The sequence below is a fragment of the Mustela lutreola genome, chromosome 9 (assembly GCF_030435805.1).
Source record: "Mustela lutreola isolate mMusLut2 chromosome 9, mMusLut2.pri, whole genome shotgun sequence".
In the NCBI taxonomy this organism is placed as follows: Eukaryota; Metazoa; Chordata; class Mammalia; order Carnivora; family Mustelidae; genus Mustela; species Mustela lutreola.
The window spans coordinates 48,236,568-48,263,399 of record NC_081298.1 but is presented as its reverse complement, the minus strand read 5'-3'; the positions used below and the strand labels follow the sequence as shown (position 1 = coordinate 48,263,399).

Sequence of the window (26,832 nt, the reverse complement as noted above, 5' to 3'; positions counted from 1 at the left end):
CTTGAACAGCAGGTGTGATAATCATTTTAAGAATAGGAAAATACAGTTTTACTTGGGACTAATATTCTGTGCTAGATTGATAAAATGGTTACAGTTCTTTAAGCCTCCCTATATCCACCCCCTTTGCAAAGGCGACTTTACAGTTCCTCTCACTGAGAGGTGGAGTCTCTTATCCTTTTTCATGGAATGTCACAGAAGTGTCTGTAAGCCAATTCCAAGTCTAAACCCCAAGGACCTAGAGCATATCCTCTCATTCTCTTGGAAGCCTGTCACCATCATGGGACATGCCTAAGTTACCCTGCTGAAGCATGAAGGGCCATGTGTAATAGAATCAGGTGGACCCAGGTGAGACTCCTGACACATGAGAGAATGCCACCAAGATCAGCAGAGCAAAGATTATGCTTAAAAAGTTGGAAGGGAGGCTCCTGGGTGGCTCAGTCAGTTGGGTGTCTGCCTTCAGCTCAGGTCCTGATCTCAGGGTCCTGGGATTGAGCCTCACATCAGTCTCCCTGCTCTGCATCAAGTCTGCTTTTCCCCCTCCCTCTGTGATTTCTCGCATTCACACTCTCGCAAATAAATAAATAACTTAAAAAAAAAAAAAGGTTGGAAGAGCTGAGAACACAAAATAAATCAAGAGAAAATGTTAGAACACTTAACGTAATATGCAGAAATTAACTCTGCACAAACTGCATTAAACCTGAAAGAATCTGGGCAAAGCAGCAGACACTGCTTTGGAAAATGAGAAGCCATGAAACTTTCACGATAGCCTTATACCAACTGTAGAAGGATTTATTGTGACTTCTTGTTTTTCAGACTGTTCCTGAGTTATTATTAACATTTATTTAAGTAGAAAATATGCATATTGTTTGTATCTACATTGATATATGGATAATGTATCTTCAGTTTTATCTATAATTTACAGATGATATATTATAGACTTATTTATTATCTACAGATGTGTTTTTTTTGTTTGTTTTTTTTTTAAAGATTTTATTTATTTATTTGACAGAGAGAAATCACAAGTAGATGGAGAGGCAGGCAGAGAGAGAGAGAGGGAAGCAGGCTCCCTGCTGAGCAGAGAGCCCGATGCGGGCCTCGATCCCAGGACCCTGAGATCATGACCTGAGCCGAAGGCAGCGGCTTAACCCACTGAGCCACCCAGGTGCCCTACAGATGTGTTTAAAAATAATTTCATACAGTACAAAATGGAGTGCATGCATGGCATATACTGAAAACAGGAAATATATGTTAGTTCATTAAACTTTATTTCAGTTTTATATATGTAGGTATGTGCTAGACCATAATAAACACACTATTTCTTCCTGTGGAATGATCTAACATGTTTATAGCCTAGTACGTTGAGTAACAAAAGAGTCTGTGCAGCCAGCAGAAAAGGCCAGTACAAGAATAACTATTCTTTTTCTGTTCTGTACACACACCATCTTAACCCCTCAAGGCCAGGCTGCAATCACTCTTTGATAGGCTCATATTTTTTGGCCTTGTCTTTTCAGATTTGCAGTCAGACAGTGATCCTCATTTAAAAGAACTTCCTCCATTTGCTATGATTACTTATAAGGCTAGGTATTCTGGTGGCAGGTTCCCAGATATTTATAGCTCTGCCAAAGGTTTAGAAGTTGTTTACACCTCTTTGTGACGTTTTTAGAAAAGACTACTTTAGAAAGGATGGCTTCTCACAGATATTATCCCAAACTCCCCCAACCCATGGCTTGAACAGGCCAATCAAGAAATTCCAGTTAATGAATCTATCAATAACCAAACTTTACCTGAAGTCTTTTGTGCCTCAACTGGTTTCATTTTTGTTTGCAGTAGACAGCATTTCCCATGGGCATGAACGTTTAGATAGCTGGTGCACAAGGGGTCAATGCTTTTGGAGACATTTAACTGTCCAAGTCAGCATCTATAACACATCAGAAGTTTCCCACTTGCCCTGCCTTGAGCCTCCATAGCCACCTTCAACAAAAACTTCCAGGAGGCATACATGACTCCAGAACTGTCTCCAAAGGGAGAACCTTTCTCACATGCCAATCAACACATGACCAGAAATCTCTCCCTAATAGTAGGAAAGCTAGCCAGTCCCACAGCCAAAGCAGTAGCAGCCCAGTGGTAATCACTTGACTCACCAGATAAAGTAGTTATAGACAATCACATGGCCCTTGATTATCTACTTACTGAACAAAGAGGCATTTATACAGTTGTGAATTCCATCCTTTTTACATGGATCGATGCCTCTAGAGAAGCAGAAATTTAATTATAGAGGATCAGAGAGCAAGCAAATTTCTCCTCACACTCCATCGTCTTGATCTATTTAGCTGGCTACCCTCAGGTTTCAGCTCCTGGCTTAGAATGATCATACTAACTGGATTTACCACATTACTCTAATTCTACTTTACATAATTATTCTTCAACTTCTTACCTGCTGCCTGTCAAATGTCTGCAAAAGGGATGCATCCAAGAGGATGATGTTGCTTCAATGCGTGGAGATGATCTCCAATGCTTACCACGCTGATAAGATAAAGAGTGTGGGTGGAAAAGGCCCGAAACTTCTCCCTCCTACCCTTCCTTGTTGCTCACATGTGGCCTCAGTAGTTTCAGTGAGTGCACTTTACCTCCAACATGGGACGTGACAGCCAGCACAGGGCTTTCCTGGCAACAGGACAAAGGCACAAAATGGGAGAAATCCTTGTGATCAGTGATGCTCTCTAGGGAAGATCTTGATCAAAAGCGGAAAATGTGGAAATGCCTAAAGGACACCTCATTTAAAATGGAGTCGGGAAGCCCTGAAGGGAACACTCTCTTGCACGTACTGTTCCTGGCAGTGGGCAGCACCAGCAGGAAGAGAAAAGATAAAAACTATCTTGACAAGGAGGACATTTTTCACATAGGAATTTTGTCTCCTGCCTTTAAGAAAAAGGAGGAAACCCCCTCCCTGTCCCAGCAACGGTGCACTAAGCACTGCTTGCCCTCAACGAGAAACCACCACAGTCTGTAAGACTTGTTCTTCTCCAGTGAACTTTTGCTCAAAATAATCCTCCCTGATGTCCTCCTAAAACCTAATGAAAGCTGACCTTCCTTTTGTCTCTTCAGACTATCCTATGGTTCACCATACTGTGTATGTCCTGAAGTGCGATTCCTCTGCTATCTCCAAATAAACTCGCTTTGCCAGTAAAATAACTGGCAGTTTTATTTTTAAGGTTGACGTCATCGGAGAACTTACAAAAGCACTAGAGAATGTGTGACTTTTAGAAACAAACCAGGCAGACTTCCTCAGCGTGTCCTTCAAACTGAGGTGAGAGTTTGGTGGTCAGATAACTTCTTCCAATGGAGCGCATCCAAGCCTGTGGCAGGAAACACATTAAGCAAATCCATGTAAACCTGAAACTAAGTGTCCTGTTCAAAGTTGAGCAGGAAGACTTTCTGACAGCGGGCAGTTACCCTCCCTCCCCTTTTAATTTCAGCCTCCAAACCAACTGTCAGTAGGATGTGGAAAGCCTCCTGCCAGGAAGAATGTTTTTTTGTTCTTTTTTTTTCACTGTATGTCCTCATCTTCCCTCTTTTTTTTTTTTTTTTTTTTGATTTTTTAAAATCTTTTTTTTTTTTTTAAGTTAACATGTAATATATTATTAGTCCTAGGGGTACAGGCCTGTGAATCTCCAGGTTTACACACGTCATTGCACATACCTTCCCCAATGTCCATAATCCCATCACCCTCTCCCTATCCCCTCCCTTCCCCCCCACCCACAACCCTCTGTTTGTTTTGTGAGATTAAGAGTCTCTTATGGTTTGTCTGCCTCCTGATCCCACCTGTTTTCATTTATCCTTTTCTAGCCTCTAAGCCTTCCACATTGCTTCTCAGCTTCCTCAAATCAGGGAGATCATATGATAATTGTCTTTCTCTGATTGACTTATTTCGCTAAGCATAATACCCTCTAGTTCCATCCACATTGTTGCAAATGGCAAGGGTTCATTTCTTTTGATGGCTGCATAATATTCCATTGTGTATATATATCACATCTTCTTTATCTATTCATCTGCTGATGGATATCTAGGTTCTTTCCATAGTTTGACTATTGTAGACATTGCTGCTATAAACATTCAGGTGGACGTGTTCCTTTGGATCACTACATTTGTATCTTTAGGATAAATACCCAGTAGTGCGATTGCTGGGTTGTAGGGTAGCTCTTTTTTCAAATTTTGAGGAACATCCATGCTGTCTTCTAGAGTGGTTGCACCAGCTTGCATTCCCACCAACAGTGGGAATTTTCTTTTCTTTATTTTCTTTTATCTTGCTTTCTTTTCTTTTCTCTTCTCTTCTTTTTAATAAGATAAATGTACTAGGAAGTGTACCCAGAGATGCATTGTCTTGTGGCAATAAAGCCATTGGCCCATGTTACCCATAAATGATCCATGGTGGGATGTGGGCTGAAAATGGTGAATGAGGACTAGGTGGGCCCTGGTGGCTGCTTTTGGGACTTCCAAGGGACAGTTGTGTGGTACACCCAAATGGGCAGTTTGAGGGGAGTAAGGACGATCTGGTCCTGAGTTTGAGGAGCTTCACTACACAGTGGGATTTTCAAAGAAATTTTCAACAACCAGGTAGAAATATAGGATCAGATCTCAAAATAAGGACCTGGCATGAAGGCAGTTATATAGGGGTCTACTCTATGGAAGCACTGAATGTGGCCAAATTCTTAGTAGTTTTGAGTATGGAAATGAGGTTCTTCATTCAGAGCCCATGACAGTGGGTATAATTTGGGGATCTATAACCTCTCTAAAGTTACATACAACATTTTATGTGGATGTTTCTCAATGCTCAAATGGGCTTTTTTTTTTTTTTTTTTTTTTTTTTTTTGACACAGAGAGAGAGAACACAAGCTGTGGGGGGGGGGGAGGTAGCAGGAAGAGGGAGAGGGAGAAGCAGGAGAAGCAGGCTCCCCACCGAGCAAGGAGCACTTTGCGGGACTCAGTCCCAGGACCCTGGGATCTTGACCTGAGCTGAAGGCAGATGCTTAACCGACTGAACCACCCAGTTGCCCCTCAAATGGACTTTTTAACTGAGAGAGATTTCAAGGTGAGGTTTTAGAGAAGAAATGGGAAATTTCTCACAGTAGGCGAAGACTCATAGATATTGAGGAAATAAAGCAGTCAGGAGTTGGAGAGCAGAGAGAAAGTTTTAAGCAATGTGGGCTCCTGTCTGAACCTCACCAAGGCTACAAGTTAAGACTGACTCAATGCTTTCCAGCTGGGCACCCAAGAAACGGCTGGGCCAGAACTCGTCTGAGCAGAGAGAGCTGGAGTGGGAAAGTCCATACACTTTAGCTTAAAGAAACCAATGGATTCCCAGGGAGCAAACAACCAGATGGAAGACATCTTGGGCAAACAACCAGATGGAATGCTGCTGGGATTGACAGAATAACTTCCCCCCAGAATGTTCTGGTCCAATTCCTGGAATCTGTGAACAGGCTGCCTCCAAAAGCAAAAGGGATTTGCAGGTGTGATTAAGCTAAGGCTCTTAATATGGATAGATGAACCTCAATTATCTGGGTGGGTTGAAATAATTACAAGGATGCTTGTGAGAGGGAGGTAGAGAGTCAGAGAAGGACAGGTGGCAGAAGAATCAGAGGTCAGATGAAACATTTGAAGATGCTACACTGTTGTCTTTGAAGATGGGAAAGGGGATATAGGCTAAGGCATGCAGGTGGCCTCTACAAGCGAGAAAATGAAAGAAATCGGTTCTTCTCCAGAGCTTCCAGAAGGAATGCAACCCTGCTAGCACCTTAATTTTAGAATTTGTAATCTCCAGAACTGTGAGATAATAACTGTGTGTTGTTTTTAAGCCAGTGATGATGATAACTTATTACAGCAGCCCTAGAAAACTAACACAGCTTCCAAGAGAGCTGTGGAGGAGAGGTTACTAGCAGTGGAGGCTGGGGTAGAGCCAGGAAGGGACTCACAGAACTGTATACTGCATAATTCCCAACAAGTCCAGAAGCACTGCAGCTGGTGCCGTGTAGGAACTTCTCAGTATCTCCACCCCTTCTTTTTCTCCTCGTCCCCACATCAGAAGGGTCCTGAAGTAAGATGGTAAGATGAGGCAGATGGAACAGATGGGGAAAATGAAAAAGGAGCTATCACTCTTCCCTGTAGGCAGGCCTCCAGGAGGAAGAAGTATAGCATCACAACACAATCCAAGCTCTAACCACCTGGAGAGACTGGTTCTTGATTACTAGACTGAGGTTGTATGTATTGTCTGAGAGTGCCCTAAAAGGTTACAGGGGACAAATAGCATAGCCGGAGCCATTCAATGGGACAGTGGAAAGTGAATATAAAGCTGTCTCATGACTTCATTCATACATGGAGTCTGCTTCCCATATGGGGCACATCTTTTGTTTTCTGAAAACCATTGGCTTCTCCAAGGGAGGCCATGCACCTCCCAAATTTAAGAGTTCTTAACACAGGGAGTCATCTGAGTGGCTCAGAAGATTAAGCGTCTGACTTTGGCTCAGGTCATGATCTCGGCGTCCTGGGATTGAGCCAGGCTCCTCATTCAGCAGGAGCCTGCTTGTTCTTCTGTCCCTCCCCTTGCTTGTGTTCTCACTCTCTCTCAAAAATAAATACATTTAAAAAAAAAAAAAAGGAAAGAGTTATTAATACAGGCTGTCGCACCACTGCCATCATTGTGCCAGCCCCTTGGATCTCAACAAGGCTGGATGATGTTTCAGAATGGCCGACAAGCCTATTTGAGAGCAGATTGCATCCAAATTCATTCAATATGACAGGAACCAACTGGGAACAATTTATATTGACCCATCATGCCTTACATGGGAGGGACAGCAATTCCTGAGGAAAGCTGCCATTGTGGAGAGGTTGTCTAGTCTTCCATTCCAGAAACCCAGTGCAGCATCACAGTGCAGAACCAGCAGCCCATGCCAGATAGCTGCATCAACAGCATGGTTGTGGGCCAGCTCAAGGCTGATGAAAACCCCAATGTGGGGTTCCACCAGATGTTCCCATTAAAGAACATTGCCAATGCTTGGCTTTGCACCAATCACATGTTCAAGGCTTTCCCTGCACAACTTCAACTGGTTTCCTCCCAGCCAAGCACTTCTGCTGCTCCTCTTTTCTCCTCTTCTTTATACTATTCACATTCCTCCAGATATTCAAAATATTATACACAAACGATCAGGGCCGTGGTGGGAGTGGGCTCAGTGTGCTGCCACTATGGAGGTATTGGGCATGACATTTGGACACTAGCTGCATCTGACAAAGTCTGTGTTGAACCAGCACATACCTTGGAAAGACTTAAGTAATGCAAAGGCTTGTCTTTTTATTTCCTTATTTTTAACCTACCGGCAAGTTGCCCTAATAACTCAGAAGTGAAGGGAAAGGTGGCTGCCTAACTGCCTGGATATTCATCTGTTCAGATGTTTCAATGTCTCATGATACAATAACATCACAAATATTTTCTTTAAAAAAAGATTAACACAGAGGAAGAGACCAAGATTTAGGCCTGAAGGAAAGGTGATATCCTGGCCAGGCAGAGTATGGGAAAGGGTGATAAGAAGAGTCCAAGAGAAAGGCAAAGGACAGAGAGGATGTGGTGTTCACTTGGCTGACCTGTTTGTGCCCCACTGCCCTGTGATCCAGCATCCCCCATGTCTCCATTGCTTTCTGTCACTCCAGAACACCCACAGTGCTGGCTGAGATGGGTTCAATAGATAGATGCACCTGGCCTGGCTTCCACCTAGATCATGCTGGGTAGCAAGGCATACCCAGCATGGGGTAGCAAGAGGGTGTGTGTTGCTAAGACGGAAGCCCCCAAAAGAGAAGAGATGAGTATTTGCATAAGTGTATGTGTGTGATAGGTGAATGTATGCAAAAAGAAGAAGAGAAAGTGGGATTGAACTTGCCAACCATGACAGAGTATTCCTGCTCATTCACCAGGTCCAGCTATAGTAGAGAGGGTGGAGGAGGAGGGCTGTGGGTTTCAATTACTGACCATTTAAATATGGCCAGGCAAGGAAGGTCAGTGGGATCTTGCTTGGCCCTGGAGGGTAAGGGGGGGTGGTTTCTTCCTATCACTCCCCAGGTGAGGGACTCTGGCCAGACTCTGGCAGGTCCCACAAATCCTGCTGGCCATACTGGTATCTCTGATGGCCCTCACCTACCAAGAGAAAAGGAAAACCTTTCTGAGTGTCAAAGAAGTTCCTGCATCAGAGTGCTATGTGGCAGCCACTATGCAGTATGTGATCAATGACTTCAATGAGAAGAGTGACGACAAGTACAGTTTCCAGACTGTGCATGTCCTGAAGGTCCAGAAGCAGGTCAGGTCAGCCCCCTCTCCTAGCCATGCCTTTCCAAAGGGGACAGTCCAAAGGGGATGCCCATACAAGTGAATTTCAGCCTCATTTAGTTTCAAGTGGGAATTTTAGGAGAAACATAAATTCACTGACATGGATGAAATTATTTAAATGACACCTAAGAGCAGGGGTTAACAGATCATACCCCAGGAGCCAAATATTGCCTGACTGAAATTTTTGTAAATAGTTTTATTGCTACCCAGCCATGTCATGCATGCACACATCATCTAGGGCTACTTTTGAGCCACAGTAGCTAAGTTGAGTACTTGTAATTGAGATTGCATGGATTGCAAAGCCTAAAAGATTGACTATCAGGCCCTTTCCAGACAGTTTACAGACCCTTGGCCAAAACAATTAGTATCATTTGAGTTGCCCAAGGGGTGCCTTTGCCCAGAGATTGGTTTCTGGAGAATTCTCTTTGAATGGCAAAAGGACAGGAGTCAGATAAGAGGGGGAGAGAGAAGCCCACCAGTTTGTCCAGGAAGGAGTACTTGACCTTGGGCACCATGCAAAGGAGTTTTTGCCACAAGAAGCTACAGAGAAAGGAGAAGTCCTTTAATCTCCTTGCCACTTGCTCCCCACAGATTACCGACCATGTGTTGTATCATGTGAACATGGAAATGCGGCAGACCACCTGTCAAAAGTTTGAGACTACTAACTGCTCCTTTCAGGAAGGAGAGATTTATAAGGTACTGTGTGAATGCACATTAATTCAGGAAGAACTCACTGGGGTTTTCTGTGGTATTAGGATGAGGGAGGGTAGAATTACTGGGGGTATATTCAAGCCTGCTTGAAAAGAATGCATAGATAACAATGACTTACACAAAGAGAAGTGAAGGTAAGAATGACCAAGATCCTACTTGGCAGGCATTGCTCCTTTGTTGCTGAAAGAATTTGGGAGACAAGGAAAGTCAGGAGTCTGATAATTGACTATAACAACAGGGTAAAATCAGAGGATCTTCTTGATGTGACTAAGCTGATGGAATTGGTATTTTGATTCCAATTTTAAAAGAAATGTAAGTGTGTAAGCCTCCTACCCCCAACCCTGGGCTTTCAAATGAAAAGCAAGAAAACAAAATCAAACTAAGAAATTATGTTTATTAATTTTTCATTATGGGATAAAAGAGAAGTGAAAAAGAAAAACAAAATCTTGAGAGAGAATGGGGACAAGGGAAGGAGGGAGAGGGTATGATGAATCAATGGATGAACAAAGAGAAATGCAGAGAAGAAAGGATAGATGGTGATGGGTGGGTTCAAGTAGATGGATCCAAGTAGATGGATGGATGGATGGATGGATGGATGGATGGAGAATGGATGGACGGATGGATAGATGGATAATGGGTGGATGGACAATGGGTGGGTGATGAATGGATAGATGATGGATGGATGGATGAAGCCAACAGAGGCCATGTAAGGGAAAGTATGAAGTAAATGACACGTGAGTAAAAATAAGGAGGAAAAAAGAATCACTGGTTTCTATTATGAGTATGGCAGGATGGAGCCTATTTTTAGTCTCCAATTATCACCATAAACAGAAGGGTGTTTTAGGGAATGATCTCACTAATTCTACTATCAAGTGATTGAAATCAAAATAAAAGTCAAATCATGTTTGGATGGAGGCATGGTGAAGTGGTGTCATTTCCCCAACTACATGTGTTATATCCTCCTCCTGCTCCTTTAAAATTTTCACTTTGCATGTTGAACTTTTTTGAATACTGTTTTTTTTTTTTTTTAGCAAATTGAATGCTTCCACTCAGTGTTTGTTCCTTGGTTTGAAAAGTACAGAATCCTGAACAAAAACTGCACCAATGGCTAGGTGTCCCGGAGCACGTACCTGCAATCACTATACATGAAAGTATCCTGCAATAAGCAGTAATTCTCAATATAGAAAATAAATATTTGTCGAACTATTATCTTAACACTCTTAGTGTTTATGATTCCACTCTTTTTTTTTTGCCAGATTCTTCAGTTCATAATGACATAATCTGAAGTTACTCTGGGCAAGGGCAGTTTGGGGATTCTAATGAGGCAATGTGGATAATTCCTGACCTTATAGACTATACTTGCATGACAGCAGAATTTCAACCCCAGCCTCATTTCAAGTAGGAGTCTTCAGACTGTAGAATAAGTAGATGATGAGGAGGAGGAGGGGAAAAGCTGAGGTTACTTATCTGATCAGACAAAATCTGTTTGCAAGTGTGACCTACAATGCATTCTCTGAAGGGCCCAATGAGGAGGATCCCTTTTCTTGCTTAAAGTGTTGAATAAGGACAAATAATACAAGTAATTTTAAAAGATGAGAGTCTTTGTTACCGATAAGGACTAAGTTGGGAGACGTGTGTTATTTTTTCAGGACAATGAACTGTCTAATACCAAACTATAGATTTATACCCCTAGCCTCAGCAAAATTGGATCAGGGCAGGTCTCTTCACAGAGGACTTCACTTGGAGTTACCAGGGGAAATATGTGCCCATGTGGGAAGGAGGAGGACCGGGGGGTACCATGACTATTTTATTCATCCCAGATAGACCCATCAGAATAATTCCTCCAAGAGACAAATGATTGAAGGTGGAGAGAAACTAGGAAGACTATAAAGGGACTATAAAGTGGACTCCCTTTCCACTGGTGCCATATTAGTAGTGGGGACTGAACATATACACACACCAAGCCAACAGTTTGATTCAGGATTTCAAATAGTGTCACCAACTTCATCTCTCCACTCCACTTCTTCCATGTGGTCTCAGAGGGCTGCCAGCTGGGTCACATCTGTCCTCATTCACATCCAGCAGGGGAGAAAAAGATCTCATTCCCAGGAACTGAGGAAAAAGCCTTATGGCTTAATACTACTGGGGAACTTTAGGGACATTATAAAACACACACACACACACACACACACACACACACATGCACGCGTGCACTCACAACTTTCTATTTCTTACACACACATGCGTGCACAATCACAACTTTCTCTTACACACACACACACACACACACACACACGCACACATATCTACCTGAAGGGAGAGGGAGTAAGGTATTTATGCTACAGCCCAGTTAGTCATTGGCTGCATAAAAGCTCCTATAGGAGAAATTAATTCCCCAAAACCACTGGTATGGGGTGGCTTGAGGGCAGAGAAGGCAGCCAGAGATTAAGGGGCGTAGGTGCTGCATTTGGAGCTGACATGCATAGTAAGATAAGATGTGGGAGGATAAAGGCAAAGTGCCAACGGGGTACTCTTTCTACATGTGGACTGTGTACAGGGATTCAAAATAGACACATCAAGTCTCTACCAGATAGAGAGAGCTGGGAGCTTTGAAAGAAAAGTATTTTTGCCTCCTACACTTTCTACCAAAGTTCTGGAATGCTCAAGACCCCATTCCAGGTGGTGCTCAGATAAAACTCCCCTCCGTGAACTATTCAGGAAAATGTTAACATAGTTTCCTCATCTTTAATTGAAAATAACAGTACCTATTTCTTGGGGTAGTTATAAATATCAATGATGATAGTGCATGTAAACTACTTAACAAAACAAATATTCAAATGGATGGTAATGATTAGTAAGAATGCTGGCAGTAGCATTAATACTTTAATATTAATCAGTCATACAACTATTTGCTGGTGTTTTGGCTGCTTTGTCTGAAGGCAAAGTTTATTAACCTGGGCTAGAATAAAAGAAAGTTAGAACATTTATGTCCATTGATTCTTTTGGATTTCTCAGGCCAAGTTTTTTTTAATTTATTTTGAAACAACAAAAAGAAGACACTTATCAGGTAGTACAGAGAGGTCTCTTGTATGCTTCATTTATTTTCCTTGCATGGTCACATCTTTTGTAGTTATAGAAAAATATCACAAGCAGGAAATTGACACTGTTATAGTTTACCTGTGTGTCATTTTGTCATCTGTGTAGATTTGTGTGACTGTAATCACAATCAAGATATAGAACTATACTGTCATCATGAAGTTGCTCTGAACTAACCCCTATACAGTCACAACTCCCTTTCTTCACCATCTGAATCTCCTTGAAGCCACTAATTTATTCTCTCTTTGGTTGCACCATTTTGAGAATATTATATAAATGGAATCAAGTATGTGACCTTTTGATATTTGTGACGATGCCCTTGGAATCCATCGATTGTGTTTCATGTTCTCAGTAACTTGTTTAATTGTTGAGTAGTATTCCATGGTATACGATACCATCACAGTTTGTTTACTTATTTACCTATTTTAGGATGTGTTTGTTGTTTTCAGCTTTTACAAATAAAGTTTCTGTGAACAATCATATATGAGGTTTTGTGTGGAGGTAAGTTTTCATTTCTCTGGGTTAAATTCTGAGGAGTGCAATTGCTGCACCATATAGTAAAGTATATTTTTGGACTTTCTCTCTTTGAAAAAGAAACTGCCAAACTATTTTCCAAAGGATGTATCATTATGTAATGTCCCTCTGTATCCCTGGTAATTTTCTTTGCTCTGAGATCTACTTTATCTGATATTAATATAGCTTCTCTCGCTTTCTTCTTCTTCTTCTTTTTTTTTTTTTTTTTAGTTCTCCAGGTGAGAATTTATTTTTTACTTTTTATTTATTTTTATTTTATTTTTTTAAGATTTTATTTATTTATTTGACAGACAGAGATCGCAAGTAGACAGAAAGGCAGGCAGAGAGGAGGAGGCAGGCTCCCTGCCAAGCAGAGACCCTGATACGGGACTCGATCCCAGGACCCTGGGATCATGACCTGAGCTGAAGGCAGAGGCTTTAACCCACTGAGCCACCCAGGTGCCCCATCTCTCTCTTTCTTCTAATGTTCACATAATATAACTTTTTCATCTTTTCACTTTCAACTCACACATATGATTATATTTGAAGTAAGTTTCTTGTAGATAGCATTTAGTTGGGTCATGTTTTATTTAATCCACTTCACCAATCTTTGTCTTTTAATTTGCTTATTTAGACCATTTACTGTAGCTTGCACATTCAGTGTAATTGCTGAAAGGAATTAGGTCTATTATTTTATTTTTTCTTCTCTCTGTGTTTTGTTTCTGTTTTATAAATATATAAAAATATATAAATTTATAAATACAAATTTATAAATTTATAAATATATAAAAAATATATAAATTTGTTTTTGTTTTATAAATACATTGACATTATAAATACATAACTTGTCATTCAACTGGTGCTGATTTCTTACCAGTTTGAATGAAATGTAGGAAGTTTACCTCCCTTTATACCCCTTTATTATTCCTCAGTTACAAATGTCCTAAATATTTCTTCTGTATACATTGGGAACCACATCAGGAAATGATATATTTTTGCTTTAACCATCAGACATAATTTTGAAAACTCAAGAGAAAGAAATATTATTGTATGTACCTATATTTTTACTTTTTAAGTTTTTCTCTTCTGATACTTTAAGATCCTTTTTTTAAAAAGTTCCTTTATATTTAGAGAACTTCTTTTAGCTGTTATTTTAAGGTGGGTCTTCTGGTACAAATTCTCTAGTTTCCTTCCATGTGAGAATGACTTATTTCCCCTTTATTCCTGAGGGATATTTTTGGTGGATACAGGATTCTGGATCCTTTTCTTTTGGCTCCTAAACAACATTGTAACACTTCTAGTCTCCATGGTTTATTATGAGAAATCTGTTGTCATTCAAATTGGAGTTTCCCACCTATAGGTAAGGTGCCTTTTCTCTTTCACTTCTTTCAAGATTGTTTTCTTTATCTTTAAATTTCAGAAGTTTAACTCTGATGCATTTGTTGTAGATCTCGTTGGGTTTATCCTGTTTAGTATTTACTCACTTTAGTAATACACATTTGAGTAATATACATTCACTTTGATACTATACATTTATGTCTTTTGCCAAATTTGAAAAGTGATCAATCTTGATGTCTTCAAATAGTTTTTTAGTCCCCCTTTCTCCTCTCTTTCTGCAATTCCAGTGTGTTGGATATTTTGTAATAGTTTCAGCAGTTTCTGAGACTCTGTTCTTTTCTACTCAGTCGACTTTCTCAGTATTATTCAGATTGGATAGTTTCCATTATTCTCACTTCTGCTTTATTTATTTTTTTCCTTTATTCCTCCCATTCCACTAGTGAGCCCACACATTTAATTTTGTATTTCAGTTATTTCACTTTTTAATTCTAATATTTCCACCTGTTTTTTTCTTTACATCTTCTATTTCTTTGCTGAGATTGTCTGTATTTTAGCTGAAACTTCCCATTTACTCATTTGTTTGAGGCATGTTGATAATTGATCATTGAAGCCTTTTTATGATGACTGCTTTAAAATCCTTATCAAATGGTGGGTATCCATCCTTTCTGATGGCTGAGTAATATTCCTTTGTATATATGAACCACATCTTCTTTATCCATTCATCTGTTGAAGGATATCTTCCCTTCTTCCACAATCCTTATCAGATGATTTTAAGATCTGTCTCATCTCTATGTAAATATCTGTTCCTTTTCTTTTCTCATTTAAGTTGACATTTTACTTATTCTTAGTAGGACAAGTGATTTTCTATTAAAACCTGGATGTTTTCATATTGTACTTCTGGATCCCACTTATATGTCTCTTAGAAGGCCTCCCCTGACAGTGCTATATAGGGAAGAGGAACACCATCTCATCACTCCCAAGTGGGCAATGAAGGCTAGGTTCCTCATTCAGCCTCTGTTGACACAGGTCAGGGAGATTCCTCATCACAGCTGGGTGGGATGGGAACTCAGCCTTTTGCCCCACCCAGGCTCAGTGGGGAAAAACAGAACTCCAGGCTCTATGTGGCCTCCACTATCACCACAGGGAATGTGTGTGGGGAGCAAGGGGGTTGTGACACTCAATGAGGTGAAAGCTCTGCACCCTACTTGGCTTTCTGTGACACCATTTCAACATGAGTATTGGGCTCCTCATTACAGTCTCAAGAGGTTGAATATCTACTTTCCCTACTCACCCTTTGTCGGGGGTCAAGGGATTGTAGAGTCTCATTTTTTCCTTCAGTATTTGCAGTGAGTAAAGCACTTATCTAAATGTTCTCTGTTCCAATGGCGTACCCCATCCTGATCTTTTGGCCAGAGAGAGCAAGTTTTTCCTGAGACTTTTTTTATCTGCCCCTATTGTCATTTCTAGGTTTCCCTCTTCCTCATCTCCAAGTCTGAGCTACAAAGCACAAAGGAAACACAGGGTATAAACTTCCTATAGCTGCTGTCAAATGTCCACAAACTTGTTGACCTCAAACTGTAGAGACTTGTTCTCATACAGTTCTGGAACCACAAAGTCTGAAATCAAAGGTGTTGGCAGGACTGTGATCCCCACAGAGGCTCTAGGTGAGAATCTGTTCTTTTCTTTTTCCAACCTCTGGTGGCTGCTGGCTTTGCTGGGCTGTGGCCATATCACTACCCTCTCTTCCTCGCACACCTTCTCTTCCATGATTCTCTGCTAAATCCTTCTCTGCCTCTCTTATAAGGAGATTTGTCTTGGGTCTCTTAGACATCAGGGACTGGACTCCCCTCCCCCATCACAGAGGCCTACCTTGTGTCTATCCTTCCTAGTTGCCATTCATAAAAGCAAAGCAAATGGGTAGGGCAAGAAGAGTTCACTTTAAAAATTCAAAGCAAAGTGGTGGCTCAGTGGGTTAAGCCACTGCCTTCGGCTCGGGTCATGATCTCAGGGTCCTGGGATCGAGTCCCGCATCGGGCTCTCTGCTCGGCAGGGAGCCTGTTTCCTCCTCCTCTCTCTCTCTGCCTGCCTCTCTGCCTACTTGTGATCTCTCTCTGTCAAATAAATAAATAAAATCTTTAAAAAAAAAAATTCAAAGCAAAGTTATAAAGTTTAGTAAAATATTATCAAAAGAATAAAGTATTATTTGAAATCACATAAATAAAGCTACAAATAAAACAATTAGGTCATATAACCAAAAGATATTTTAAAAAGTAAGAACTTAGAAGCCGAACAAGGTTTAAATCAATAATTAAATAACATTAGAGAGGTAAATTAAGTAAAAAATTTGAAAATATTTTAAAAATCTTGAGTAAATTAGCTAAAGCTGAATGTACATATATCCTATTATCCATGATTCCACCCTTAGCTGTATGCTCCACAGAAACTCATGCATATGTCTCCCATTAGACACACACATGCATATTTATTCTTAATATCTATTATTCTTTAGAAACTAGAAACTACCATAAAGTTCATTATCAGTAGAATGGATAAATATAGTGCGGTATAATCACAAAATAGTATTCTACACAATCTTAAAGTGAGCTACAATTATACACAACATGAAAAAATTCAGAAATATGTTGAATGAAAGAAGCCAAAAACAAAAGAATATATACTGTATGATTCCATTTGTAAAAGCTCAACCAACACGTCAAACTCAGCTAGGATGGTAGGATCTGGAGAGACACTCTTTTTTTTTTTTTTTTTTTTTTTATACTTTTTTTATTTTTTATAAACATATATTTTTATCCCCAGGGGTACAGGTCTGTGAATCACCAGGTTTACACACTTCACAGCACTCACCACTCTTTATCTGTAACATGAAGGTGGGAGTTGCTATTTCATAGGTTGTTATGATAACCAAATGAGAAAGTGAGGATAGCAGGCCCATGCAAGTCACCCACTCAGCCCTCAGTGACAATAGAGTTCCTAAACTGGATGTTTCTGCCTTCTCTCTTGCATGAAAATTTCACCACCTCTAACACTGCACCTCTGCTCTCCCTTCTCTCTCAAGTCACTCAGGTGAATCTGAGGTTCTTATTTGTGTGTTTACTCTTTCCCTTTGCAAATCCTCTTTCGAGCTGCCATTAGAAGTGTGCTGGTGGGTCTGATCACTGAGGACGTTCTCACTGTTCATCTGCTCCCCATTTCTGGTCTAGTGTACACCTAATCTGCTCAACTATGAGTTACATAAGGGAAAACGCCATAGGTCTTATTCCTCTAGCAGTGAGCACTTAGGAGGCTCAGGAACTCTCTGTGAAGAAAAGAGATCACACAGCCAGCCCAGAATGGTCTTTGGAAAGCCCCACTTGTAAAATTGGTCTTGGTTGAAGTGTGGGAACATGGATGGCAAACAGTTCCCTAATCTGATATAAAACTATCTCTAAGTGATGAGAGGACCTCATTGTGTCTATACTATTTATACAATGTGATTCATACTGAATACATTTTTTTCTTTCTGGGAGTCTGAAGCTTGGACACATCCTAGGCAGAGACTGCCTATGTGTGCAGCTCCAGGGAAAACCCATGACACTGAGTCTGTTTTTCCCTGGGAAAAACATTTCATACATGTTATCACAACTCACTACTGGGGAATTAAGTGCATACTATCTGACTGCACCAGGAAATGACTCTGGAAACCTGCACCTCATTCCCTGGAACTTCTCCACATTAGCCTTTTCCCTCTGCTGGTATTATCTTATCCCCTTTCACCGTAATAAGTCATAGCTGTGAGTACAACTATGTGTTGAGTCCTGAGGGTCTTTCTACTGAGTTACCAGACTAGTGAACTTAGGGACTACAGCCACACTCACAAAGATATGTAAGTCACAGAGAGTATGGGGAAGAAACATAGCTCCTGCAAGCACAGGCCAGGGGTCAGAATGTGCCTGAATCACAACAACTTCAGAGACAGGCACTGAAGTAGAAAAACTCTGTTTCCCCCAAAGAATTAACATCCTTCTGTTCAAATTGCAGCCAACACCCTAAGGGCCACTGAATTTGTGCATGAGTAAGTGTGAGCATGTGAACATGTGAGCATGTACATGAGTGTGAGTGTGTGTCTGCGTATGTGTGATTATGCCTGTGCATGAGTGTGTTGTGAGTGTGCATGTACATATGTGTGAGTGTGCATGTGTGCACAAGTATGAGCAGGTGTATGGAGACCCTGTTGAGGGGGAAGAGGTCCTTAGAAGTCTAATAGGAAGTGCACAGTATGACCATCTAAGTTTTCATCAAATATCTTTGCACCAGTGCATTCAAGCCTCCAGACAAGAGTTGTTCCAGAGTTGGTAATAGTTCATCCAGGGCACAGTGTACACCAAAAAATCACAAATGAAACTCTGTCGAAGGAGAAAGAAAACAGCTTTCAGGGAAATATTTTTTGAAGGTGAACAAAAAGCTCCTGCCCCCCAACAAGCCTTTATCTGAGGGAATCTGGACCAGTCCCCATGTCTGCAGTCACATGGTTGGGCAGAGTGGGGTCAGCCTGAACAGGGATGTCCCCCTGGACGCCCCCTGTCCAGTCACTTGGGACCTGGAACAGGTGCACCTGGAGCCTACAGCCCAACAGGATTCTGGGATGAAATCTGAGCAGGACAGCCTGCAGTAGCAGCATTACCTACTGTCCTCCTGCTTCTGCACTCAGGAACAGAGTATCCCTTTTGTCTACACCAGCTTGCAGGTGGTTGCACCAGGATAGACTGGGAAAAGCCAGAAAAGATGAGCAGAAGTTGGAAGACAAGAAAGAAACTAGATAATTCCCAGGGACAAGAGAGTATGAGCTGAGACCAGAGCAAAGCCCCAGGGAAAGTAAACCGTTTCCACCTGAAGGTCAGGGGCAGGACTGCCAGGGGAAGGCAGTCAGGACTATGACAGCTCAGGGTGAAGAGACTGCCCAATCAGAGAACCTTCCTCCCACCTTTGGACACCTCCAATGGCATTGGGCAGCCTGAAGGCCCATATCCATACAGTTAGAAAAGCTGTCGATGTCCAAATACTTTTTAAAATTTTACTTTTCCCCCTTTGATCACAAGTCCCTGCTCAAATTACTGTCACCACACACCTTTTTCAGCTTCTTTTTGCTTTGAATGGGGCATGAATTTCTTGAGCTGTTTCTTTTGCATTTGGTCCGGCTAATCTTCACAGATATCATATATTCCACTCCAGTTGTGAGCTACCGAGAAAGAGTGGCACGGTTAGTGTCGGCTCCCAGCATCCAGTTGCTGAACTTGTCCAGGAAAAGCTAGGCCATGAAGCCCCAGGACCCACACTCCCTGTTTCCAGAGCTCATACACTAAAATATGTCTCCCTCCTCTCCCAGAGGGAGGATGCACAGTATCAGCTGAAGCCCTTGGTCGACCCTCAGCATGTGCAGAGTCCTTCCCCCTGCTCTGGACTACCTTCACTTTTGCAGCCATAGAGGGTTTCTCACCTGTCTCCCTTGCGTCCTCAGGATGAAGGACTGGCAAGACATTGAGTTTGGCTGCCCAGAAGCCCCAGAATACCCCATATCTATACACATGATCCCCAGAATGCATAGGGGTGCATCTTGTCCCTTGGCTTCACCCAATGTCCTCCCTCCCTACTCTCCTTCTCAGCCAACCTGAAGGAAAGCAATTTAGCAACACAGCTAAAAAACAGGAGTAGAAACTGAATTGATTTGGGGCATTTGTTTCCCTCCTACCAGCACTGCACCCTTGAGCAAATGCCCAGCAGCCTCCCTTTCTTCAGCTACAGAGTCCAGATAATAATTGGGCCAGCTCAAGTTGTTGTTGCATGCGCTACAGAGAAGCATGCATCTTACTGAAAGCACAAAGCAAATTTTAAAATAAACTATAAGGAATTATTAAGTGTTTTAACAAAGTGTGGGGACCATTACTCTGAAGCAGCGATGGAATTAGGAAAACAATGGAACAGAAAACAGAAGAATTGTGCTCGAGTTCTGCCTTTACCGCTGCCAACTCTCTCCTTGACCAAGCCCTGCCACCTCCCTGACTCAGTTTCCTCATCTAGAAAATGGGGAGAACAGTGCCAATTTCCTCCTAGGCTGTACGCAAACAGTGAATGTGTAAACCATAGAGAACACACACTAGAGCTATTTCCAGCTGCTGGGCTCTGTCTTGTTTCGTTCATGATTGAGTGCCAGGCTGTAAGGACTCTGAAGGCAGGGAGACTTGGAAAGCCGTTTGTGGCAGGACCCACACCCTGCAGTGGAACTCCAACAAATGCTTTGGGGATTCATGTCCTCTACTGGAAATGCCTGGGTCCCTCAAGTCAACAGGTGGGAAAGAGAGCTCTACCCTGGGGAGGGGAGAAGCTCCTGGAAGTTCTTGCTTCCTTGTCCCTTCATCAGGGTCAAACCAAAGGAGAGGGCTTTGTACTCTCCCTGGTGGTGGTAAAGGGAGAGAGCGCCCACACTGCCCTCTTGAGGAAACTGCCCCCAGAAAAACTCAGGGTGGTTGCAGGAGAGGGAGGCTTGAGGGCATTATGGCCATCTTGGTCCCAACATCTGCCACCTGAAGAACCTCAGGATGCAGGGCTCCTTTATCTTTGTCAAAGGACAGTTCCATCCAGGTGTTGGCATCTTGCAGAGCTTTCACACAGCATACTCCATAGATATGAAAAATCTAAAATACTGGCCATAAATTTTACTGACATTCCAGTGTGCAAAGTGTTTTTGTACTCATTATTAGACTGGGTTGCCAGGTAATAAGAGGAATCATCATACTCATACAAATATTTTCACGAGTGCTGCTTTACTCTTATCCTGTCCAGTTGCAGGTGAAGAAACAGGCCTGGAGAGTATGAATGGCTCTTGACATAGATCTCACAATGAGAGGGACCTGGAACCTGGGTGCATGTAGCACCTCAGGCCCTCCTCCTATACCCCTCTGTGAGGTATTAGGACACACACCATCAAGCAGCGGAAGGACCTAGGTTCCCCTGGCTTCCAAGGGGCACACACACTCTGTTCCTTTATCCTTCTGAATGACATTAATAGCTCATAAACTATTCTTCTAGAGTTAACTGTTAATGATAATGGACTGACTGCACAAGACAGCCCTCTTGGGAGTCTCAGATTTATCCTTGGGAACATGGACCTGGGAGAACAAGCCAAGTTGGCAAGAACTTTGGTCATTAGCCGCCACCTTGTGGCCAAGTCACCTCAGTGTTTGTGGGCCGCATGAGCCACAGTCTTGGGGCAAGAGTATGTGACTGAAACAGGGACAGACTGATGTCCACACTATGATGTCAGGCCTACTTTGTGTCACACTAACACTGACTACCCCTTTCTGTGCCCCGGCCTTGCTGGTTTCGCCTGTTTCCACTGTCTCCTGCCTCTCTATTCTAGCCAGAGACCTTTACTCCTGTCATTTTTTCCCCCCAAAATCAGGTTAATTGAACTAAAATGAGCTATTGCCTCCACTCTAACTTACATATTGTTTACTATGTAAACTTGAAGGGAAGTTGGACCCACGAAAGTGGTTTTCAAACAACTTCTCTTTCCTTGTCATCTTCAATTGGTGTATTTCAAAGAAACTTTGTGTGCAAAACACATAAAAAGAGAGATGATCTGGTTGAAGTCTGTTCCTCACTCCCCCTTCTCCCTTTCGCCCAAAAATATGCCCTGTGCAATTCCAGATTCCTTTAGAATACAGCTAGAAAGCTGAGACTTTACAGCCCTGGACACTGAAAGACTATGTTGAGGGGGAACCTACAGAAAATGTTTCTATTTCACCAAAGCAGACTATTAAAGGAAACGAAGTCATCCTCATTGGCTGTCACTCTGGTAGGACTAATTTCAGAGCAAAAGGCAATTATTTTCAAGAAAGAATAGCTGAGAACCTCAGAAACTGTTTTTACTTCAGACCAAGAGTAACAGAGTTAAGGTTTCATTCCAGTCATTCAGCAAACTTTTTGAAAGTGTGGCAAAGGCAAGTCTGGGTCCAAATCACTCCAAAGCATGCTCATCCCAAATGAAGCCTCCCCACAACCTTGGTGAAACCATCACTTGGTTCTCTCTGGGAACCATACCGCGTTCCTGAATGTCCACGTGGACATTGCCCACATGCAGAGAAACTGAGACACAAACCTGCATCTGACTTCGAAGTAGCTTGTCGACTTGAAATAAGTAGGTGTCATTGCTAGCATTGTTGTAGGTTTCCATGAAGAACTGGAGTGTTGAATTCATATTTGCCTTGCTCATGGACTTCTCCTGGAAGCCTTCCCATCTTTGAAAATGACCTAGTCTGGCTGCCAGGACCAGGGCAGCCAACAGCCACAGAGTGTTCCTCCAGCATCCAATTCCCATCTTGCAGCCTTGGAAACCTCCTATTCACTGCACCTGCCAGGGTGGGGTTGGAGTCAGACTGCAGCACACTCACCCTCCCGCAGTGCCTCTTGTCCTATAGGCTTTCCCAGGTTAAGCAGAGATTGAGACCCCAGCCTCATCCTTTCAAGCTTCTGCCCCCAATCCAACCAAAGGACCAACCCAGGAAATCTCCCTGCATGGGTGCTCAACTCTCTTTCAGGTCTGTACATTTTCCACATATTTATAATACCCACTTCGTTCTTCCATTATGCAGGCAAGTATAATTTCTAAACAACTGCAAGATGGACAAAACCCTCTCCCTGCCTTCATAACTATCAGGAAGAAAGCCCCCAGAACAGAGCTTTACAGTGCTGTGTGGTAAGAAGTATATTGGACAGAGAAATGTCATTGGTGTGAACTGAAAACTTATAGAGGAAATTGTATTTGAACTGAGATATGAGGAATCAGGATATGGAACAGGGTTTGATATATTCTACTTACCTATCGTGGGTTCTACCTGTCTAACCCAGCCATCAACTATTCCCTGTGCCTCCTTCAGAGATGGGTTCTCTTTACTCTCCTGCCTCCTTTATCAACACAGATTTCTGCTGGCTGGATCCCACTGTACCTGCAGGCCCTGGCACTAGCTCTTGCTATCTTGGTGTGACCCTAGTAAACCTTTGTGAGGTAATATTAGCTTCCCTGTGAGGGGGGAATAAACTCTGATCCTTATTCAGAAATTAATCCTGAAGACCCCTGAGGGTTAGGTGTTGCTAATTTGGGGCAGGAAAAAAATTCTCTTCAGCCCTCTTGGGGTCTCCGGTTGGACCTAAGAATTAAACTAATAGAAGAAAAGCATACAGGTTTTATAGATGGTTTATATATGCATGGGAGGCGTCACAAGAAAATGAGCACATGAAGAAGTGGCCAGAACAAAAAGCTTATATATTCTGTAGACAAAGAAACAGTAAATGTGTGAAGAATAAACAAGACAAGGTGTTCTGACTAGGAGTAATAAACAGTGGAGAAAGAACAAGGTTTGCTTATACAGCCTTATCCCCCATCTCTGGGGATAAGGATGTCCTCCCTCTTCCTGGTACATGGAAGTTTCCTTTCACATGGGCGATTTGTCTTCTGTTTTCAGGGAAGAACGGCTCCGGGTGGGGGGTGGGGGATGATCAGAGTGTCCTTCCTGCTTCACCATTTTCTCAAACTCCTTAGGCTTAAGATCTTTAATGCACCGAAGTGCCGTATTTGGGGGTAACATGCCCTGAACCCATCGCCTGCATCCAGAAGCTCCCCAGTTTAAAAACTTTTAAGGTGGGATATTAAATGAGGTCCTGCCACAGGAAAAAAAAAAAGAATTAGTGGGACAATTAATGAAATGTGAATCAAATCTGTAGATCAGTTCATAGCACTGCACCAATATTAACTTCCTAGTTTTTACCATTGCACTGTACTTACATGAGATGCTAACATTTGGGCAAGTGGGGTGAACATTTTTTTTTCTATTTTTGTACCCTTTTTGTAACTCTGAAATTATTGTAAAATAAAGGTTAATTTTTTTAATTTTTTTGTTTAAATTCAATTTGGTTAACATACCCTGTATTATTAGTTTTAGGGATAGAATTCCCTTCAGCAGTTCTCAGTTTGTTTCCTAGAGTTGAGTCTCTTATGATTTGCCTCCCTCTATGTTTTCATCTTATTTTTTTAATTTAAATTCAATTAACCTAACACATAATACATCTGTAGTTTCAGATGTAGTTTTCAACAACTCATCAGTTGCATATGACACCCACTGCTCACCACATCATATGCCTTCCCCAATGCCCACGACCCTGTTACTCCATTTCACACCCACATTCCCTACAGCAACCTCAGTTTGTTTCCTATAGTTACTAGTCTATCATGGTTTTTCTCCCTCTCTGATGATTTCCCTTTCAGTTTTTCCCTCCCTTCTCCTATGATTTTTTGTGCTATTTCTTATATTCCCCATATCAGTGAACCTATATGTTTATCTTTCTCCAATTGACTTATTTCACATAACATAATACCCTCCAGTTCCATCTATGTTGATGTGAATGATAAGTATCCATCCTTTCTGATGGCTGAGTAATATTCCATTGCATATATAAACCACATCGTCTTTACCAATTCATCTGTTGAAGGACATCTCGGCTCCTTCCACAATTTGACTATTGTAGACATTGCTGCTATGAACATTGGGGTTCAGGTGTCCCTTCAACTCACTACACCTGTATCTTTGGGGTATCTTAGTAGTGCAATTTCTGGGTTTTCATCTTATTTTATTTTTCTTTCCCTTCCCCTATGTTCATCTGTTTTGTTTCTTAAATTCCACAAAATAAAGGTTAAAATGTTCAAAAATAAATAGGACCTTAGTCTTCAGGAAGCAGCACACATGCAGCTTGCAATCTGAATCTCCTGGGTTCATATCTCTGGCTAGGTGATTCGGAGAGACAGTTAATCTCGGAGTCTCAGTTTCTTCATCTGTAATGTAAGAATAGGAAAAACTACCAATCTTGGTTTGTGGTGGAGACTAAATCCAGTACCAAACAACCTGTTCCCAGGTCAGGCATCATCCAGAGCTCAGAAACATCCTCTAGGGGATTCTTCCATGACTCTGAATGTACACACAGAAGCCCATGGTCTGTCAGACCCCAACTGCCCAGGGATAAGATCACCTTCTAGTGTGAAAATCCTACTAGGACTTATTACAATATCCTCCCTGACCCTCAAAGCCTGCCTTGTAGGACTTGTCCATCTGATGGAATTGGCTGCTTTGAACAACCTGAGCCAGAGCTACAGGAGCACCACTGTCACATAGATGCATAAGGATTCTGACTGATGTGCGTACAGACTGGCCTGGAAACCCGAGATATACCCTGCGGACCTGAAGAAGGCAAAGTAATATTCAATGGACCGTATTGGAAAATCTATGAAGATGGGGCCAAATACATAAAAAAAATGATCTACTTAAAGTAATAAGCAGTGTGGCTATCTCCAAAAAGTAAGGGAAAAATGAATTCCCAGTAATTTGCATGGAATAAGAAAAAATATATAGACCATGGTTCTCCCCATACAATTAAACAGAAAAAGGGACCATATCTGTCACACCTGGAGTTCTTTGGCTTATGGTGGCATAACAATCTCTGCCTCTCTCCACATGGCCTTCTCATTTGTCTCTTTGTCTCAAATCCCTCCCTCCTTTCTCTTAAGAATGCCAGTCGTTGGATTTGGGTCCTACCCTCAATCCAAGGTGATCTCATCTTGAGATCCTTAACTTAATTATGTCTGTGAAGACTCAATATCCAAATTAGTTCACATTCATGGGTACTAGGAGCTATGACTTGCATATATATTTTTGAGGAACACAATTCAACCCACTAACTTGTCCACAGAATATGAAGAAAATTGGGGAATACAAGTGTATCCATGTATATTAGTTTCCTATGGTTTTGTAACAAATTCACATGAATTTGGTGGTTTAAAACCACAGAAATGTATCGTCTTATAATTCTGGAGGCTAGAAATCTGAAGTCGTTTTCACTAGACCAAAATCAAGATGTTGGTAGGGCTGTATTCCCTCCAGAGGCTTCAAGGGAAAATCTACCGCCTGCTAGCATCTCTTGGTTTGTAGCCACAACACTCCATCTCTGCTTTATATGCCCTCCTTCTCTTCTGTCTGCCTCCCTCCTATAAGGATATATGGATGGTATTTAAGGCCCACCAAAAAAATCCAGAATGATCTGCCCATCTCAAGATCTTGAACTTAATCACATCTGTAAAGTCCTTCTTTACCACATAAAACAATGTTCACAAGTTCCAGGGGGCCATTACTCAGCCTACCACACTATGGATTCAGGAAAAATAGGAAGAGTGATTATTTCCATGAAGGGAGGGTGACAGGGGCCCTGGTCATGTCCCTGGAGAAGGAAAAAGGAGAAACAAACACATCCATGGGAATAAGGGGAAATAGGAGACCTCATCAATTCTGTGCTTAAAGGAAAAACAAGTATCCTGGTTATGTCTGTGGAATAAGTGAAAAATAGGAGACCTGATAAAATTCATGGGATAAAATGCCATCTCATATGCTGAAAAATAAAAATAAAATAAAACAAAATAAATTTTCATTCTAAATTAAAAAAAAATTTCATGGGATAAGTTGAAGATAGGGATCAGCATTTATGCATGAATCAGAGGAAAAGTTCAGGAGGATAGATGGTTTCCATAGTTGGAGGGGAAATGGTGGTTTTGATTATGTTCATAACAAGGAGAAAATAAGATTCCAATAATGTTTGTGGTATGAGGGATAAGCATGGGGAGTGGTTAAGATCATAGAATAAAGAGAAAATGAATAGCCTGGTTATATCCACAGTCAATTGTGAGAAAAGGCAGTAATATAAGCCAT

General features: G+C 41.7%; 2 protein-coding genes and 1 pseudogene across 2 annotated transcripts; 2 read left to right on the top strand and 1 right to left on the bottom strand.

Moving 5' to 3' along the window:
- The first annotated feature begins 6,741 nt into the window (after positions 1-6,741).
- On the top strand, positions 6,742-7,272 carry LOC131808359 (nuclear transport factor 2-like; annotated as a pseudogene).
- Positions 7,273-7,933: 661 nt separating this feature from the next.
- On the top strand, positions 7,934-10,194 carry CST11 (cystatin 11). The gene is made up of 4 exons (XM_059134347.1): positions 7,934-7,973; positions 8,113-8,342; positions 8,963-9,067; positions 10,114-10,194. Exons 1-4 carry the CDS (start codon positions 7,934-7,936, stop codon positions 10,192-10,194), a joined length of 456 nt encoding a protein of 151 aa, XP_058990330.1.
- A 7,831-nt stretch (positions 10,195-18,025) lies between these two features.
- CSTL1 (cystatin like 1) lies at positions 18,026-23,045 on the bottom strand. The gene is made up of 4 exons (XM_059133971.1): positions 22,905-23,045; positions 22,185-22,436; positions 19,155-19,265; positions 18,026-18,432 (listed from the first exon to the last, which is right to left on the bottom strand). Exons 2-4 carry the CDS (start codon positions 22,401-22,403, stop codon positions 18,349-18,351), a joined length of 414 nt encoding a protein of 137 aa, XP_058989954.1. The 5' UTR covers positions 22,404-22,436; positions 22,905-23,045; the 3' UTR covers positions 18,026-18,348.
- Positions 23,046-26,832: the final 3,787 nt, after the last annotated feature.